This window comes from Harmonia axyridis, chromosome 2 (assembly GCF_914767665.1).
Source record: "Harmonia axyridis chromosome 2, icHarAxyr1.1, whole genome shotgun sequence".
Taxonomy (NCBI): domain Eukaryota; kingdom Metazoa; phylum Arthropoda; class Insecta; order Coleoptera; family Coccinellidae; genus Harmonia; species Harmonia axyridis.
Window position 1 is genome coordinate 31,122,828 of NC_059502.1, and position 21,553 is coordinate 31,144,380.

Below are 21,553 nucleotides of genomic sequence, written 5' to 3' on the forward strand. Positions count from 1 at the left end.
ATAGAACAATGATTTGAGAAAGTGCGTACTTCCTTACATGTTTTATCTCATTTTTCGCATACAAAACCATACTATATTCAGGAGATTGTCAAACGGAATCTTCTACGGAATTGGCTAGGTACATAATTCATTTTTCACAACTCAAAGAGTGAAAACGTGAATTCAGTAATTTTTTGTGTGTAAATATAATAAGATCAAAGAGCCTGCTCCTCTCTGACCAATTACATATACCATCAGCGGGTCTTTCCATTGACGGAATGATAGAGAAAACAAGCATCAAGAAAACTTTCACTACGATGCTAAGTAGAAAAGAAGATAGGAAAAGAAAGTCCATAATCCCAGCTCTCAAAATGAAGCCACTATGCTCACTATCGTTAGGTCGCCATCCAAATGTCTGTAGGCAATCGAAAGATGTGTGGAAATAAACCTAAGAAAAACAATAAGAAAAATACATATATTCTGACAGTCAGCTGCAATCAAAGCATTGACTTCATATATCATCGATTCTAAGATGGTATTCGAGTGTCGAAGGAAACCTAATGAAATAGGCATGAATGCGTAATCACTTGGGAATTGAAGAGAATGAGGAGGCCAATAAACTCGCCAACAAAGAAGCACAAACTCCTTTCATTGACCCTGAACCTTACCTATAAATGTATCTATAAGAAAGCGTTTCAAGAGGTGGAAAAAACTGAAAGAAGAACACTGACGGAATATTCTAGAATCATTCCAAGTTTACCCTGGGAAGCACGTCATAAAAGAGTCTAGAAGTATAAACGACTAGTGCACATTCTGCGGGGAGTAGAAAGAAACTCTGGATCACCTGGTGACAGAAAGTATCTTGATTTTAGCAAGAATATGCAGCACCTTTTCACTGGATTCTTTACAACGCATTGCTGCCTCGGGATGCACCTCATGAATAAGAGTCTAGCAGTAAACGAAGAGTGCAGATTCTGTGGGTGCAAGTAAATACTCTGGATCGCCTGGTGATGAAATTCCTCACAATCCCTAGCCAACGCAAAAAATTCTTTGGACAAGACTTGTAAAAATAAGAATTTATCTTCCTTGATGTCACCATGCACCACTGGATTTCATCAGAACTTTGTTGAAGGTCGAGCTGTAGATTACAACGTCTAGTTGCAAGAATAGCTCAAATGGAGTTCACAATAGTCTAAAAGGTCGTGATTATTTTTGGATCGCAGGATCAAAAAAAACTATTTTGATGTCAGTGAGTAATTAAAAACAGCAATTATAATCGAGAGTTCGTTTTATCGTCTTATTGCTCGACCAATATTTTTAGTTAGTCATTTAGCATTCTCCATTTTCTTTGTAGAATTTGTAGGGTAATAACATCACAATCTAACATAGTAGATACAATATAAAAATGTCAATGAGTGAATAAAATAACTTATCGCAATTACAAAACAACGAAGGGTCAAGCACAGCTAACCTGAGAATTCTATTGAAGAAATAAAAAAATTAATTCAACACCTATTAATGATGGTGTAAATAAAACTCTAATTAAAGATATAATTGGAAGATAAACATTTTTTATCTTCTTTGATAAGGAATTAATATTCATGAAATGCGCTAATGCGTGATGAACATAGCTTCCGTTGCTGAAAAGTTTATTTCTTATAATTAAAAAAATTTTCAAGCTTTAATGCTAACGGATGAATAACGAGTAAAAGTGCTTTGGAACAAACTGAATTCGTATTTCATACACAATTTTTTTCAAGGATATAATTACGACAAAAACTTCAAAAGGATCATTCGTCTACAAATACATTGAAAAATTTAATGAACTCCAAACTTCTTGTACCGTGAATACTTCCTACTTGCGTTTCCGTTTATTCCTCAGTTTTTTACGAACTCATAACAATGAAGAATTTCGCCATTATAGAGGATCGAAAATGCCGCTTGAGGCCTATTGCCTGAAACTTTTTCGGGAATGTTTTCCAGGTTTATTTTTATGCTATGTTGAGGCGATCCGAAGCGGAGCTAAAGTATTTATCGCTGATTTATCATGCTTGAAGAAACAAGAAGTTCCATTGCTTTTGAGAGAATATATTGTACATGGCTATATTTATTCATCTTGGGGAATAAGACATAGGTAACAACGGAACTTATTATGTAAATAATCGACTTCATTGAAACGAAATATGGGGTTACATGCAAATTTATGACGTGTTCTCGTCGTCAGAACCATAGAAAATCAAGCAAAAGATAAATACTTCAAGCTTGGTGCAAAATTCATTTCCTCATCAGATCCGAATAGGTAAACCCTAATTCAAATAATTATGTTAAGTAATAGGATTGTATCATTGAAAGCCCTCATCTAGTGGCCTAGCGAGTTTAAATGCCTGGGGCTATTAGCTTTTTAGCGAAAACCATATGATATCAAATGTGGAATATCCTCGCAAATTGATAAATGAAAGGGTTAAATAAACAAAATCATAGACCCAATCTAGGTTTTAAATTCAAGACGAAAAACGTTGTTGAAAAAATGTAAAAAGTGATTTTGAAAACACGCAGTTTCGAAACAATAAAAAGTAAATAAAATGTCATTGAGGAGGTTGAAATTAGTCTTGTAAATCGTGTACATATTTCTCGTTGAAAACGATCAAGGACCCTTTTCATAACGCGAGAAATTTCACATTCTGCGGAAATACCAACATCTCTAGCCAATTCTCCGGGCACCATGCGGCGTTTTCTTACACGTATTGTGTAAAATGCATTTTAGCATCTAGTATTCTTAGTTTTCCTTTAAATTTCGTACAGACATCAACTAAAATCATGAAACTAACCTATTTTATATTATTTATATACGATGTTGAATATTTTTGAAATCAGGAAAATCTAGTTTTCCCATTTGAAGAAACATAACTTTGAGTCATCGCTTCGTAAGTAGAAACCCTGTTAAAAAGACGAGCACGCCACTGAATTCTACATAAAAAAGTGCCTTTATGATGTTTCAGTTTCAGAGCTCTATCATCAGTTTTAGCGGAGATATAAATGCTCTATCATCAGTATTAGCGGAGATATAAATGTTTTTCGATATGGGAATTTTACTAATTTTCGCTTATAACTCGAAAACAAAAGAAGGTGGCTGAAAAATAATACTACTCTTGTTAGTTTCTCAGGAAAAGAGAGAGAGAGAGAGTGAGAGAAATTTTATTAATTGGTGTGTCGGCATCATAGGCCATTTAACAACATTCTTGCTCATCTCAGAAAAAGAGAACAAGAATGGGGTATCAAATTTTGTTTATCTCTGATTTGAAAGTTGTAGTGTTTGAACATCGAAATTTTCCCACCTTGTACCTACCTACATGTGAAGACCTATCAACCTACTAAAGTTCAAGCTCGTTTCAAGTTTATATCAGCCAATCATTCAGTCAGTCAAAGAGTAAATGAGATCATATGTATTTATTTTCCGTTTTTGTTATATATTTGCCCGATATTTGTGATATTTTTTAAAGTATCAGCTCGTATCCTACTCTCATCTTGTGAATTTGAAATGTTCATATTGAAGCAGGTGATTTTTTGTTGTATAAAGGTACACAATACGGCGAACTCGATGGAACTTTGCCTAGCTCATTTCCGGGCGCTGAAATATTAATAGTTCCATCATATAAAGACATTGTCTAATCCCGAAACTTCTATAAGACGCCGAGAAAATTTATGACTTTCAACTTACCAGAGCAATTACACATTCCCAGAGAGGATGAAATACGAAAGTTGAAAACTCGCTTAGCGTGAATAACATTCGCTTTATTTCATGACGAATCTTAGGAAGACACCAGGAGATGGGTACCTCAATTTGATTAATAAAGTTATCAGAAGGAAATATAACTCTTCTCTCTTCGAATTATCGAATTATTCTACTAGCACTCTTAATCAGTACAATAATAGGTAGAAAAAGTTCGTTGAAAAAAGCAAATTCATGGAAACTTGTCATTCAAAAAGAACTGAAAATATTTAATAATCTGAAATTCAAGCAGATCCCTGTCTGGCTTGGTCAACAAACATGAAAACAATGACGTTAAATCTCTGGTTCTGAGTTTTTTCAAACTTTGATTAGAAATTCGTAGATATCTACAGTCAAACATAATAGCTGACAGTTATTCTTGTTGGGAAACCATATCAATCATCGAAGCAGTAAATATAAGATAATATTAACGAACTGAAAGGTTTATGAAGAATGCACTAATAAAATCACGAGTCATGAACTACAGAGAAAGTGAATATGTCTTTGCTATCATATTTTGCGTAGAGAACATCGACCATTCGATATCATTATAGTTGGAGACGAGTGGATGTATGAAGAACCAGATGAATTAAACTTGGTTAATGATATGAAAGAATGGCATGAATTTCTGTCAATCAAGTTGAAAAAGTGGTAGCAAATAGAGAATGTCAAAGTTATACAGGGTGATTCACCTTGATGGCCTTTCAGGCGTTTATGAAAAACTAATCATATTTTTGAGCTGAAAATTTGCATATTGGGATTTGAGACAATGATCTTTCCCCCTGATTTCCCCTTTCAGATCTCTACAACTTTCGGTTATAACGGAAACAGACTACGACTTCTTCATTTCGAATGGCAAACCCAGTATATTATTGCAGCTTTTTTGATGAAAATTTCGGAAATATGACGTACCTTGGGTGAAAACTCAACGGTTCATGAGTTAATGAGACTCTTATGAAGAAAAGGGTGTCGAGAAGGACTTACATCTTTTTGAATATTTCGGCAGGAAATTTTTTTTTGGAAATGTTTTTTCTTTTTCGATTCTGCCAATACGAACCGGTTCATCAGAAGTTTATGAACATTCGAATTTAATTCAATTTGAATTAATCAAAACTCAAAATTTTCAAATTTGAACCTATATTTTTATTGTTTCAGTCAATTCTACGTTTTATCAGTCAACACTGTACGATCCCAGTACAGTTTATAGCATTCGTTTTCCAGGATGGTCTCCGGTTGGTACTTATATTATGGCATTTCTTCAGAATAAATTAGTTCTAATATGGTTGGCAATTCTTGGTGTAGTATTTTCCCTACTGCATCGTGTCTCTCTTTATATTCATTTACTGCAAGCATTCGACATCCTCCCGTGATATGTTGGATTGACTCATTCTTTGGACAACCATATCGGCATCGATAGTCAGTAATGGTTCGATCCTTAATGATATGCTTGCAACAATTTCTTGTTGAGATCATTTGATCTTGGATGGCTTAAATGAAACCTTCCGTTTCTGGATATATCGCACCTGATGTGAGCCAATAGTTCGACGCTTCAATGTCAACATGATCCTGATTCACCTCGTTGTAATGTCTTCCATCCAGGGGCTTCTCTCTCCATCTTTGCAGTTTTTCTTGGATTGTCTGGTGGTTGTATGACAATTGCTCCTTGTGCAGTTGTAAAGGTGTTGATTCGTCTGCTTCACACAGTATTTTGTAGACGTCTGATCTACTTGCTTGATCTCTGAAGTATTCCCGTAGACTTTCTATCTGCTCATTAGCAAGTTCCATGATGTCCGTCAGACCCCAGCCTCCTTTTTTTTCTGAGCAGTGTAGTTCTCTCAATGCTTCTATCGGAAAATGTTTTTCCTTTTTCGATTATGCAAATATGCATAATGCGGTTCATCAGAAGTTTATGAATATTTAAATTCAATTCAATTCAAATTAATCAAAACTCAAGATTTTCAAATTTGAACCTATATTTTTTATTGTTTCAGTCAATTCTACGTATTAAAGGAGGAGGAGTTACTCGGGAGAACCCTATATCCCAAACGAATTCTTTTAGAGTTATTGAGGGAGAACTCGAACCGCAATTTCTAACTGTTTGGAGTAGTCTGTGACATCCGGAAAACACAGAATGAAACAAAAATTCGATGTTTCGATAATTACCTTCGACATTTCACGAATTGTAATTAACTGTTCGTTCGAATTGTTGAGAAATCCATAAACCAGTTGAATTAATTATGAATAATTAATTGGAATTCATGAAATGTCAAATTTACTAGCGAAACATCGAATTTTTGTTTTTTTCTCTGTTTTATGAAGGCGCAGACTACTTCACACAGTTAGAAATTGCGGTTCATCCTCATTTCAAGTTTAAGTAACTCCTCGTTAAAATTGAATGAAATAATAAAAAATTTAGGTTCTAATTCGAAAACCTGAGTTTTGATGAATTTGAGTTGTCCAAGTTTATGATCTTCTGATAAACACCTTCTACATTTTTGATCCGCAAACAAGTTTATAATACTACATATTTGCAGAATCAAAAAAAAAAATTCTGAAAAAAACCTTTTCTGTCTAAATATTCAAAAAAAAGGTGAGTACTCTTCGCCACTCTTTTTTCATAAGAATCCCATTAACTCATGAGCCGTAGCGTTTTTACCCAAGGTATGGCATATTGCCCAAATTGTTATCAAAAAAGCTCCATAATGATGCAATAATATACTTGGTGTACCATTCGAAATAAGGACTTAGTAGTCTGTTTCCGATATAACCGGAAGTTGTAGTGATCTGAAAATATTTCAGGGAGAAAAATCATTGTCTCAAACTGCAATATGCAAATTTTCAGTTCAAAATTATGATTAGTTTTTCATTAACGTCTAATAGGCTGTCTGGGTGAATCCTCCCCTCTACAAAGTGGATCAACGGTTATTGATATAGACAAGTTCAATCATTAGTTTTATATGTATGTAGGATCCAGTTATTCTTCCCTGTAAATAATTGAGATGGTCAACCGGATGCTTGGAGACCTATTAGTTTCTTCAAGTGTCAAGGGCATGACAATTTCAATGAATTTACAGGGAACGAAATTTTATTGTACATATAATGTAAAAAGGATGTGTTATTCTTCGAGGTGTCGAAGATATGTCATTGGGTTGTAAATCTTGAAGAGATTTACTAGGGCGTTGTGAAAATAAAATAAATAAAATAAAATAATTTATTCGACCTTAGGTTTTGAATAAACAATAATCACAGAGACATATTATGTCTGTTCGTGATGATTCAACTTAGTACTAATCCTACAACCTAAAACAAAAATCATTCTAAATTTCTTAAATAATCTTCATTGCCAGGTTAAACGTCTTGATCGGGAGTAAAGTGTCACTGTCGGGAGTAATGTCTGTCACATCCGGTGTTATGTCCCTTCCATTTCCATCATTTTTCACTATCTCGTCTATGAGCTATTTATTATTCTGAAATTGACTTCTCTGCCTGTCTCGAATATCCACTGCTTTGTCTGCTTCTTGAAAGTACTAAAATTCTTTATTTTTCTGATGTTCTCTGGTAATGTTGCATATATCCGTGGAGCCAAGTATGCACCACTTCGCTGGCCAACTCTTTTAGAGGCTATGGAACTCTCAAACTGTGACGTCTTTTCTCTTGTTGAATAGGGATGGTTCCTCAAACAGGAAGCTTTCCGCTGAAAATGTTTGTAAGAATTTCCATTGTGAATAATTGATAAGGTTCCAGCATTCCTGATAATTGATAGATCTCATTGCTTGGGAAGATCAGTGGTTTACCATACATAATTTTCAAAATCCACTTCTGCAGAGTTTCGACTTTATTCATGTGGGTGTCATACGCGCCTCCCCATCCTATTATACCATATGTTAACTGAGACTGCACCAGCGAAAAGTATAGTTGTCGTAAGTGGGGAATGTCTAGATATTTTTTTAGATATCTGAATTTATACAATAGGCCTCTTAGTTTCTTAACAACGTTGTTGATATGTTTATCCCATCTCAGATTTTGATCAATGGTAATACCCAAGTATTTGATCTCCGTTGCTTCCGGTATACAAGTTTCCTCATCAACTCGCAGACAAATTGGGAGCGCCAGATCTGTAAGACACGAACGTAATGTACTTTGTTTTCTCTATGTTAAGTGTCAGTTTATTGTATTTGAACCAGTTTTTAATTTTTTTAAACTCCACCTCTACCATCCGCTTTAGCCCCTTCCAAGTGCCGTTCGTGTAGAGGATCGCAGTATCATCCGCAAAACTGATGATTTTTCCATTCTGTCGCATCAACAAAAGGCTGTTCATGTACACCAAGAAGAGGACAGGTCCGAGAACGGTGCCCTGGGGTACTCCAAATGTCACAGACCTAGATTTGCTTTGATACCCTTCTATTTCTACTATTTGCTTCCTGTTTTTTAAATAACTCTCAAACAGGTCGTATGATTTACCTCGAAACCCACACACGTACAATTTTCTGAGCAGCTTTTCATGAGAGACAGTATCAAATGCCTTTGCCAGGTCAATAAATATGCATAATGCGGCCCTCTTTTGATCCAACAACTTATAGATCCCATCTGTCAACTCGAATATGGCATCCCTTGTTGATTTGCCTTTTCTGAACCCATGTTGACTTTCTGCGATAATTTCATGTTTTTCTAGAAACTGCGTCATCCGTGTTTTAATGATTTTTTCAATAATTTTACCAAAGTTTGAAATGAGAGAGATGGGTCTATAGTTTTGAATATTGGTTCGACTTCCAGCTTTATGAAGGGGTTTTATTATAGCTGTTTTGAATATTTTTGGAAATGACCCTTGTTCGAAGCAGAGATTGATCAAATATGCGATGGGTTCTGATACTTGGTCCTTAATTTGTTTAAGAGTAGTAGATCTTATCCCATCAATACCCGGAGCTTTTCCCTCTTTAAGGTCGCTTATCACTTTTTTCACTTCGGTTGAGTCTGTGGGATAAAGAAAAATGGTTTCCTCCAGAAAATTCTCATGCTCCTCAAATTCCTTAGGTTCCCTTATTTTATCTGCATATTCTTTTCCAATTCCACTAAAATACTCATTGAAAGTTCGAAGACAATACGGTCGTACCAGATGTGTCACGTCTGTGTATCAGCTTCTAGTCCTTCGAGAATATTCGATTTCCAGGAATCCGCGAAGATCTTTGTGGGCGGTACGGCAAAGCTCTTATTGGGCTAGGGGATGGTACTTTTCCTAAGGGTGTGGTCAAGCCGAAAAAAGGGAGGTCGATATTCGAGACAGGGTAGTTCCAATCGGCGGAGAGACAGTTGAAGTTAAGTCAAAGACGAGTAAAGTTCAAGGCAAGTCTAAGACGAGTCAAGTTCGGTCGGTCAACTTAAGACGTAAGACGTAAAGACCGGGATCAAAGTGAAAAACCCACATTAAGGACAAAATCGGCAATCCGACAAAGTCACGGAGAAAAAGACGAAAGGCCAGGTAATCGAATCATACCTCTAGACGATCGATTAACCAAGTCTACATGTATTCGAAACATCAACCTTAATTTGACATACAAATTTGTAATGTTCTTTGGTGAAATAAACCAGCAAAAGGAATAACGTTCGCTTCTCCGCAAATGAAATAAAGTTAACAATATCCCCGAATCTAATATCAGAGGAGGTCGTGTCTTGGATCTACTCAAGCTCTATGAAGTATGAAGGTCATCATTGTCATCAAGAAAGCTTCCTAATGATGCAATAATATACTGGTTGTACAATTCGAAATGAGGAAGTAGTAGTCTGTTTTCGGTATAACCAGAAGTTGTAGACATCTGAAAATATTTTAGGGAGAAAGATCATTCTCTCAAACTCCAATATGCAAATTTTCATTTCAAATTTATGATTAGTTTTTCATTAACGTCTAATAGGCTGTCTGGGTGAATCACCCTCTACACAAAGTGGATCAACGGATATTGATATAGACAAGTTCAATCATTAGTTCCTTATGTATTCGAAACACGAACCTTAATTTGACATACAAATTCGTAATGTTCTTTGATGAAATGAACCAGCAAAAGGAATAACGTTCGCTTCTCCGCAAACGAAATAAAGTTAACAATAACCCCGAATCTAATATCAGAGGAGGTCGTATATGTCTTGGATCTACTCAAGCTCTATGAAGTATCTTCTAACCTTGTTGACAGTGTATCCAGCGCTTTCCCATCCAAATTGACGCCGCAGAGGAGGAAGTTTTCAGTAAGGAGTAATTGCCGCATCTCTCGTCGTCCGAGATTCTCGAGTGTTTCAAGTCCCCAAGTAGCAATTAAATTCACGTCGAGTACATGTACCCCGCGACTTCCTCCAAGTTGTTCGAATTATGAGATTTTTCGGAATAATTGCCACTGCATTCTGAATTTGCAGAAAGGAACTATAAGGGCAAATAATAAAAAGTTGGCGGGAAAAAAGTTAAACTTGGAGTTGCACAATCATTACTTCCAAATTGGAAAACTTACCAGCCGTTTAGAACGATATACATCAATTTGAAAAAAGGGTTGTTTTTATGAAGCCGGGAGATATTCTTAAACGAACTGCCTCATGAACAGTGTGGAACTCAGTTTTTGATGATCACGATCTACTGCACTAAACCTAATCTGCTGGTATTAGATTCACAGCATCTAATTGCCTCCCCAATGGGCACACTTACGTTGATTCAACGTTGTTTCGTTGAAATTGAAGTTACCGGTTGAATTTTCCACGTTGTCATCTAAGATTCAAAATAAAACGTGTTTATAAAGTTATATCCAACGTTTTTTTCCAACCGTTAGTTTTGAAACTAGTTTTCTAATAACTATTTACGTTATTCTGTTAAGTTTTTCAACATTGCATTGAAACCAGTCAATAACCACCTATCTATAGAACACGTTTATTAGATTTAGAATTTTCTAATAACTACCATCTGTTTTCCATTCAACGTTTATATAGACATTTTATTTTATTATTATTTATATATCATTTATGTCGTTTCTTTTGGTAACATATACGTTTGGGTTCATGTTGAATAAATCTGTCAATCGACCCGGCCCTCAACATTTTTCTAACTCAAATGGTTGTTAGTTAGAATGGAATGTTCGTTTTGAATCGATGATGAAACTACGATCTGATTATGTTACTATATCACGTTGTTATATGCGCTACTATTCTTAGTTAGTTCCAATAAAAAAAATTAGATATTGTGTTTAAACCACTTAATTTTGAACACCGGTCGAATTTGCTAAAAATATTGTTTTTTTTTTCGATAACATGATAACTTTCTATTTCTATTCGATAGTTTTTCGGAAAACCGATAGCCTGTAAAAGATACTATTATATTGTAGGGTCACTTTTCAATTATGCTTGAAGAATTAATCACACGCTGGTAATTAGGAAGAAGATCTTTAAAGAGACCTAATTGAGTAGTCTGCAAGTACAAGAATGATTTTTATTTATATTCATCTGTCATGTCCTAACATTTACACATTCAATTAAGCGGCTGGTCACTGTATTTTGTATATATAAATTTTTAGTCATTCGTAGCTAGTTCAGCAAAGTTACCGATAGCACGCTGGAATTCATAGAATACAGCGCCGAGAGCGCTTAGGAACACCGTGTACTGTAAGCTTTAAGTTTATTTCCTTCAGGCAAAGCCCTCCGCTTAGAAATGGAGGGGGTATTTGTCAGAAATCACTGCCAAACTGATGATCCTATCTGTGATCTCCGGGTGAAACAACGCAATACCCTCAAAAATTAGCTTGGGTGTAATACGTCTCGCCAAACATTGTATTTAATATATTCAGAATGTACCAGAATATGATTAATTTGAAACGTGTATATTTTCGTTTTGTGAAATACTTAAATATATAAACGATTGTTCACATATTTATATTTTTGAACGATTTTTTATACATTTGAATGTTTTATGAACGTTTCTGTTGATGTCATAATGAAACCGTATTTATACGTTTAAAAACAACGTTTAATATTACTGTTACTCAACCATTTCATAAAGTTATATTAACGTACCTGTATCCAGTGAGTATTAAAGTTTTGATTCTTTCTTTGTAACAAGCACGATCTATATCGAGAGTTTATGTTATTAACCAGGTAACCTGTTACTTAAGATGATGTCTTCTTCTTGAGATTTGACACTCAGATATACTCAATTTTCTGTTTTCAATTGAATAATTAAGAAGGTTGATTAGGATTGTAGAAAATTAAAAGTCATTCTCAATAATTCCGTTTTGAATCATAATAATACTTCCGAATATGTATATTGAAGTAAATGATCACAAGTGGGGTATTTCGAAATCAGAATTTCATGGAGATTATCAGTATGATATGAAAGTTGGGCATTCTCATTTGAAAAATATATGGTGATATTGTTTTTCACCACTTTCGGACAAGCCTAGTGTCGATTCGGTCAAAAGTTGAATCATTCACCTAGCCGAAATTTACAAAAGTTATCGACCGATTGAGCACTTCTGATTCACCCTGTATATTTGGGTGTTTACTTGCTATTTCAAAAACCTTTTCTTGGGGATATCTGTATCAGGTTTCTTTTCTAAAAGCTGTTAAAAACTGGCATACAGGCGTGAACTGTAAGTATGATAAACTTGTCTGACATCCATCATTATCATTAATGATCAACACACATACCAGTCTTCTTTTTTTATATTATGTTAGTCTGAGTGTCAATGATGAATGAAGAAGAGTAGTTGTAGTTATTATTTGGTTCCTTTTCTTGTAGTTTCATTCAACAGAAGCTTATATGATTATCTTCCTATGTTCTACTCATTTTTTTTTATTTGCCACAGGCATAGATTACCATGAAGTCAAGCTTGTTGCTGTATTTTTGTCGTTCAAGAATTCAGGCTGAAAGATAGGAAGAGGAACACAACCATCCGAGAGGAATTCAAGACTCAGGACAAGAACCAACCGCAGTTCTCAGGCTGAAGTTTCACGCATATTGGATCCGTTGCATTAAGCCACATGGAATTTACAAAAATAGTTCGTGAAATTTCTTGAATTAATGATATCCAGTATGGTGGTATGGAGTTGGAGTCGAAGCCTTTTATTTTTTCTAAGAAGTGCTCGCTGTCTTCTTTGGCAGAATAATTTTTCATAAAAATGCGATATCTCGCATCATTCACACTGGTGCAGTTCCTGATACCATACATACTAGCCGTGAATTCTTGAATGGTCTTCATTTTTTCATCAATGAAGATTTTATTTCAAAATTTGAACGACAAAAAAAAAGGAAAAAAAAACCGAACAAAAACAAATAGAATCAAAAAAGCAAATATAAACAAACAAATTTATATATTTAAATAAACAAAAGGATATAAATAGAAATAAAAACTAAAATCTTTCGGATAAAAATAACATTAAATAAAGAAATGAAATACTAGATACAGTTGAACATAAAAAAAATAAATGAAAAATCAGTATCAATCTGCAATCAAATCATCGTCTTTAACATCCATACATAAATTTTCACTATCCATCGAATCGAGCATATTTTTTGTAGGTTGAAAACGACAACAATCACCTATCTCTTTAAGTCCTTCTTTAGCATATTATAATAATGCTATATTTTTATTTAGAAATCTGTTTCTATTTTTTGTTTTGATGCGGTTAATAGCCGAAAATATTCTCTTGTATTTGGCATTCGAAATCTGAAATATGCTACCACCCAGATTTGTCGATGAAATTCTAGTTAGACATATTTTTTTCCACTGAATAGATTACCAGATGTGAGATAATGGTATATTTTCAACGGAAGTTTACACACCATCTGTTTTCAAAGAGGCACCCTTCGGATATTCCATTATTCTTCGTATTTATTCTCAGCCGACAGAAGTTTTAAGATTTTATTATGTTTAAGTAGGTACGTTCTTCTAGAAACACGTAGAACGTAGAACCTCAATGAGAATGAACAATGAATTGATTCATAGAAACAGTCTAGACATCCGAATTTCCATATTCACAATCGTCTCGGTTATATTTTTTAAAACTACCAAAATCTACTAAAATCTACCAAAGGATTTCTTCCCACTAAAAACTCCATGAAAATGCGAAAAATCTACTAAAAAAGTAGATTTCTACTAAATCTGGTCACACTGTATACGAGTCTATCGCTATCCTTTTCATTTCCAAGAACAAATAGCATGCGCACTCTCTTTCTTTCACTGGACGGATTTCAAACAGCTGCTATGCTGTGTCCTCACTCGCAGCAATATTTAATTTTTTTATAATTCGACAACCGGGATTCTGGACTGGTTTTTCGCAGGCAACCCTATACCACCGTGTTCATAATGAAATAATCTTTAATTTTATTGATTTTGATTAAATAGTCAGACCGTTGCAAAATGATAGTATAGATTGACCTGTTTATACCTGGCAACCCGAGAGTTGTGACCGGAAAAAAATAGGCAACCTAACGTTTGCATATTCTATGGGCTTCATACTTTCGATTGGTATAGAATTTATCTAATAAGCAAACCGGTGCAATGTTCGAAAAAAAATTTTGTTTTAATTATCAATTAAACCTACTCTGGACTTAAATTTGTTAGGCAACCCATATGTGATATATTTATTGACATGTTAAATTAAATATAAAATACGTTTTATCAAATGAGCATCTCGGTGAAGGTCGTTTTATATCGGGATCCTATACTATTAAGTTTCCGAAGATTTGTTGGTCTCTCACGAACCACCATTGCATAAAGTGCATGAATTAATGAAATGAATAAATGAACATGAACAGATCCGGTAAACTCTAAAGATACTAATGATGATGTTCAAATTTGAACAATGCTAAATACCCATATTTAACCAAGAATATTGAACGGCGAAATGCTTCATTCTATGCATCGCCATAATGAAAAGCTAGGAGATAATATAATACAATTTCTGCAACAACTCATTTTCACGCATTCCGGATTCTAGTGATGGATTAACAGGCAACAAAGCCCCGGGAATTTATGTGGGTAATATTCAATATTCATGTTCGTTCAATCGTTTCATCAATTTTATTGGAGTACGTAACCCAGAAACATTCGTTATGCCACATATTCCTAGAATATTCAATTATGTACAGGATGTAAAGAATTCGTTGTCCAGTGAATTAAGTAATCTCAGAATCCCTTCGAGCTAAAAATATGAATGACACATTATCCTGCTCGATTTTTGAGATAATTAATTTGGCGAAAACCGCAACCTTATAATAGTTTATAAACTGTTTTTAGGTTAGGTAGGAGAGTATATGAAACAAAAATATTCTACTCCTTCCGTAGAATCCATTAGTGTGATCTTTTTTATTTCAATTAGTTTTCGACAGTTATAATAGAAAAGTGCTTTCTTAATGTGAACCGTTGAAATTTCTGTAACAGAACATTTCAACATTTCAGCCGAGACTGGGGAAATCATCGCTACCTGACCAAGCACTTCACGTCAAAACTTCAATTTTGTCACTACATTTTCTATTGTTCTGACGCCGTGAAATACTAACATTTGCATGAGACTTGTACTTGCTTTGATTCATATGTATATGCATCACCTAGACCCGATCCAATCATTGGTCACAGAAATATAAGGTGTTTCTTTTTCAATTATCTTCTTGAATATTCTATTGTTCATTTCCTACGGTTCTGATGATGTGATCAGTTCTGAATTTTGCACGGAGTTAAAATTGCTATAATTCATAAACACGCAGAGTTTTAACTATTTTAATCTATTTTATGAAAGATAAGGTGTTTTTTTTCGATATTCTACTTGAATTTTGTATGCTTATTATTATACGCGAAATTTCGCAAGCTTTGAATGCTTACTGTAATAAAATTTCAACCCGATCGGATATGTAATTACGGAATATTGTTTTTTGTTTTGTGTATATCCTTGAATTTTTGATCTATTTCTATGGATATGACCATGAAAAGAATGTTAGAATTGCACGCAATTTTTTAATTCTTTTGGATCTCGGATGTGTAGTAGAAAAATTTGGTTTTTGCTCTTCGATATACTTGACAATTCTGTGGTTGAATTATTAACTAGAAACTTTGACTAAAGCTTCAATTTTTTTATCAATGCACGCAAGATCCAAATCTGATCAAATCTGTATTGGTTGTTTTTCTCAATTTAATTCTTGAATTTTTATGATCTGTTTTCTATAGTTCAGATATGACCGTTGACCAGATTCACAATTTGCACGGAGTTTGAAATTGGTATTTCATATTTACACCCAGAATGTGAAGATACAAACCTCCATTTTATAAATTAACAGAAATGCCGAATTTCGATCAGTCATATTCACGGAACCCCTAGTGGGATTTTGTATATAAACGAACTTAACCCCGGCATTTGAGATTCAAATGAACCCTAAAAGTTTTTAGTTCCTTTTGTTCGAAAGTTATGGAGGGATCTGGGATGGACATAATCGAATTCAAAGACGGATCACTAATCAGAGAACCGAACCTTATCGTTCGAGACGAAACTTAGAGATGCATGTCATTTTGAGAGTAATTATTTATGGTTTTGATGAGATTTGCTATGGATCCAGTTTGGTTGATCGATATGACTTCGGGCTATTTTGGAGATACCGAACAAAACCTGAAATTTGTTGTGAATATAAAATTATCCAAGGAAGTGTCTTAAGTCGACTGTCATGTTGTTGTGAAAAATGTCATCTACTCAACACCCTTCACCTTCATTGGACAGCACATTTGCCGTTACAAGTCGAGAGGGTTGTCGGATTCCCTCGAGCGACCACGGCTCATGCCGGATAAATGGGAAAACCATCATTCAATTCTCCAGCCATGGACCGGATACCAGTGTCGTGTCATGTTGATGTAAAACAAGCCTTAGGTGGATCTATTGTCTAGAATCTAGATAGATCTACCAACAAGATAGATCTGCGTGAAGTGCTTATTAATAAAATGACTAAGTATTTCATTAAATGAAAAATAATACAAAAACAAAGAAGTTGAGTGGTGTACTTTCAAGAGATTATTATTATTATTATATAGATGAACCATGAAATAAAAAAAATGCAGAAAATGCATCATGTCATGACACAAGTACAAATTATTGAAGCTTTTATTGAAAAAATCGAATGTCTTAATGACCATAACCGAGTATATTCCTATCAAATTCCATACTGAATCACATCAACGATAACTACGACATCGAGTATCATGAAAATAAATGAAATCATAACATGCACTACAAAATACGAATAGACAATAGAAGGTACATCATGACATATAAGAGACCAATAGCTGAGTACAAGGTCGTAGCCAGAAAAAAAATTCGGGAAGGGGGTATCCGATAGATGGAAAAACAGCAAATGTTTATAATAAATGTAAGGAAATTATGTTACTGATCTTTCATAGTGAATATGTGCGACTTACTTCAGAGGGTGTTTCTACAATTCAAAAATTATGATATGATGTCATTAAATTTTAGTTCGCAAATGGTTCGTATTCCGAGATAAGGGGCGTTGAAGTTTATTTATTGTTCTTAATTTTCTTCAGAAAAAAAATGGTTTGGCACTCCTCTTGCGGAAATTTTTTTTATCTAGATGTCGATGATTTCTAATAATTTATCAGAGAAATTACTTGCGTTAAGATGTTTTACGTTTTTGTATGAAAACGGCCGGCGGCTCAAACGAATAAAGGCATAATAGATTTTTTGTCACATATTGAACGAGGAATTCAAAAATGATTTTTTATTTTGAAATATTCCAATGGCGCACCATTTTTCATTTCAAAAAAACAAGAACAATGAATGAACTTCAACACCCGTTATTTCGGAATACAAAGCATTTGTGAACTAAAGTTATATACTAGTATGGCAACATTTCATAATTTTTTTTTCATGTAGAATCACCGCCCTGAAGTTTGTCTTCAAAATTTGTGAATATTTGGGAAAAGCATGTTGGTTGATCTATTTATTCTATTTCAGATTTGTCCAGCCTCAATATCATCCGGCTTATGTCTTGGACCTCTCAAACTACAAAAGAATATCACAAAATCTTTTTGCACAAAACCAAGCTCTTCAAAGTGCCCGAAAAACAGATTGAGATGGACGCAATTTTTTTTATTTCAGGGGCAACGTCCTTGGCTGAATAGGAATTGTGAATGAGAATCGTGTAAGCTTGAAATAATACTAATGCAAAATAGCATCATATTGAATAAATACAGCAATTAATCAACAATATACATATAAAGACATTCATTACTCAAAGAATAGAAGAAGCATAAAATGGCAAATATAATTCAAAAGAAGCTACCCCACCAAAACTTTTGAAAGACATGAAGAAGTGAGATGTCCGCAAAAAAATGTTCATTTTATGTGACAGGACAGTTAAAACAACAATGTCTTCAATGTACATTAGTTAGTGAGAAACCTTTTTAAGATCTGTTGAATGTTGTTACGACTTCCAGCATTTCTTTATGTCTCCATTTGGATGAATCTGTCAATTCGGTGAACTTGAAGAAAATTCTTATTTTCCAATAGGTCTTCACCACGATTTCACCTCTAATATTCAGGTTGGCAAACTTTTCAATGCAGTCCAACATTTTATTGATCTGAGTCTTTTTTCCCATAGAGCTTAGAAATGGAAAAATTCTCACGAAAGTATTGGACACAGGTGTTATTTCTCAGGTTCGTGTTCATGAATAATGAAAGAATAGTAAATATCTAACTGAAAGAATGCGAAAAACTTTCTAGTTCTTATATATCTGGAGATATCGATCTTGAATTAGGAGGTGAAATATAAATGAGGACTTCATAATATATTCATGACGACAACACAATCATATATCTATAAGGAATATACCACCGATCTAGTATAATATAAACTAAGTATGTAGTCATTCGGGAAATCGTTATACGCTGACAAAAAATTATTTATCTACTCCTATTGAATTATATATTCATTATTCAACTGTTTTTGAGAAATTTATAGTATCTATTAACAAACATCGTGAGTTATCTAATTATTGTGAATGTTTTGCTGAAAACGATTAATTCAGATAGTGAAGATGAAATATTATATAGGTATACATTTCTAAAAGACAAACAGCTAATGTTACCATACAGAATTACTTGCCCGAAAAAAATTTAAAGGAGTTTGTAGCAGTAAGGTCATTAAGTCGTCGTTTACAGGGAATGTTTTTTGGTATATTTTAATGCATTTTTATAGGCAACTATTAAGGGTTTTCAATATAGTTCTATGTCTGTACTCTGTACTGGATTCGAGCTAGCCGAAGCTAGTTCGATTGTGATTGGTGACACTAAGTTTCCATCTCTTTTGTAGTCGGGATCGAGCACATATGTTTATTTCCCGTTCCTTCTGTCTATATTCTAAGTTTGTTTTTTTTTCTTAAAAGTATAGTATTCAACTTGCGGTAATGGTCATAACTCACTTGATGAATTACAGCACTCGCCTGCGGCTCGTGCTGCAAACTTCATCTGCGTGAGTTATGACCTACATTACCGCTCGTTGAATAATATACTATTAAAGGGTGACTAGTCTTAGATAACTCAAGGTTATATCAAATTGAAAGTAAAAGTACTGTTGCAATGATTCGAAAATTACTTACTAGATCTCTGATTTTTGATGAAATATAGTTGAAGTCGTTCTTTGAATGTGTTCTCGTTCACGTAGTATTCCACACGCACTCTGAAACAAAAAGAAATAGAATAGAATTTTTTTTATATTTTATTGCATTTCAGGGAATATGATATAAAACTCAGTTTTCATGTATGTAACATAAATTATATTTCTATTATGTCCTTAGATGTGTTAATTTTCTCTGACATATCTGGCACTTGTGAGGAGAAGTAAGCGATCGGGTTGAAGTAGAAATTCACTGTGAATAATAGGTCTTGAGGAAGTCACAATGGCCATATTCCATTGGTTGAAATATCAACATGAAATGAAATATAATTTTCAGTAGGTACTCAATTACAGTATAATTCGAAAATATAATTCAGGAAAAGAAAATATGCGAATCTGCAGAAGCAGGAAAAAATGTAACTATAATAAAGATATTTTGAATATCCAACGGAAAAATGTCTTCAACAAAAAATGCCCAAGGTGTAAAAAGGAGTTGGCATAAGATTCTCACTGAATGGCCAGCAAAAAATTTCATTTCTGAAAAATGTGAAATCATTTCACAGTTTTTTTAGAACGAAGAATATTGATCATATTAAATATTGAGCTGGATCCCTATTTTTCAGGGTATTTCAGATGGAGGCAGTGGCTGGAGAGGATTCTCTAATAATTTATCCATTCCGAAAATGAAATTTCTTCAGATACATTTAATCTTCAGAGAAATTTAAGTGGGATATCGGTATACACATCTCGTTTAAATATCCTAGGTTTTTCAATCAGTAAAATACACTGCTCAACAATTGATAGGGATCACTTACTTGTTCTAAATTTATTTCTGAAATATTCGCTCCAAGATTATAAATTTAGTCAGATATCAGAGTATTTTCAGTTGATAATATGGTTCACTTGAGAAAAGAATGAAAAAATGTAAAGTTTGAGAGAAAAAAAGACTTTATTAGGAACACTCAAAATTTTGTGTTTGAATAACATAAAAATTTTATGGTGACACCACAAGAAGGCTGAAGTTTCGGTTAAGCTAGTACCTAATTGGTCCCCCACGAGCTCGTCTCAAGCATTCTACCCTACGAGGCATACTTTCGATCAAACGATTTATAAAATTTTGGGGCAAATTCGTCCAAATATCCCGTAAAGCGTTAGAAAGGTCCTCCAGGTTATTGATCGGTTGTTCTAAGGTTGACAACTGTCTAGACATCTCAGACCAGACATGTTCGATGCAATTCATGTCTGGAGAGCGAGCTGGCCAGTCCATCCTATCAATAGCATGAGTTTCTAGCGCTTCATTAACCAGACGACTACGGTGTGGACGGGCGTTATCGTCAATTTAAATGAAATTCTCGCCCACGGCAGCCGCAAACGGAACAATTATGGGTTCAATAATCATATCGTGATATCTCTGGCTGATCATGGTGGTGTCCTGCAGAACAACCAACTCTGTGCGTTGGTTCAAACAAATGCCTCCCCATACACATATAGAACCTCCGCCAAAAGCTATTGTGGGTACCTTAAACTGTTCTGCATACCTTCGACCTCTTTCCCTCCAAGCAAGAATACGTCCATCGGAGTTGACCAAACGAAATCTAGACTCATCCGTAAATAAACATCGGCTCCAATCTTCAAGTGTCCAATTGCGGTGCTCCTCAGCCCATTGCCGTCGATGAACCCGGTGTTCCCTATTCAAACGGGGATGTTGTACGCTCCTACGTGCTCTCAAACCACGAACATGTAGTCGTCGTCTTACAGTCTGGTTCGAAATTAGAACTCCTGTTGCAACTCTCAGTGATATATTGAGCCGCGACGCCGGGTAAGTGGGATTTCTCCTAGCATTGAGGATCAAAAGACGATCTTGGGCAGCTGTTGTACTGCGCTGCCGACCTCCCCCATGAACATAAGCTACTGAGTCGTTTTGGATGAACCTATTCCAAGCCCGACTCACGAACCTTGGCGAAACATTCAACCGCCGGGACACTTCTCGCTGGGACAAACCTTCCTGTATCCACCGTATGATTTGGTCCAGTTGCACAGGAGCCAAACGTCTTCTCGGCATGACTGATAAGCTGATATTGATCTCATTTCTTCAATTATTGTCACCTTATGTGTTTGAACGAGAGAAAAAAACAGATTTAATAACAAATACCACATTGCTTTTCACTCCA

The 21,553-nt window shown here is 34.7% G+C and overlaps 1 protein-coding gene across 12 annotated transcripts in view; it reads right to left on the reverse strand.

Annotated features, from left to right (window-relative positions):
- The window catches only part of LOC123674263 (potassium channel subfamily T member 2), a 777,909-nt gene that overhangs the window by 217,637 nt on the left and 538,719 nt on the right, over positions 1 to 21,553 (reverse strand). For all 12 annotated transcript variants that reach the window (XM_045609230.1, XM_045609237.1, XM_045609228.1 and 9 more), the window contains one exon: positions 19,366 to 19,445. In XM_045609230.1, coding sequence (XP_045465186.1) covers positions 19,366 to 19,445 — 80 coding nt within the window. The remainder of the gene's footprint in view (positions 1 to 19,365; positions 19,446 to 21,553) is intronic.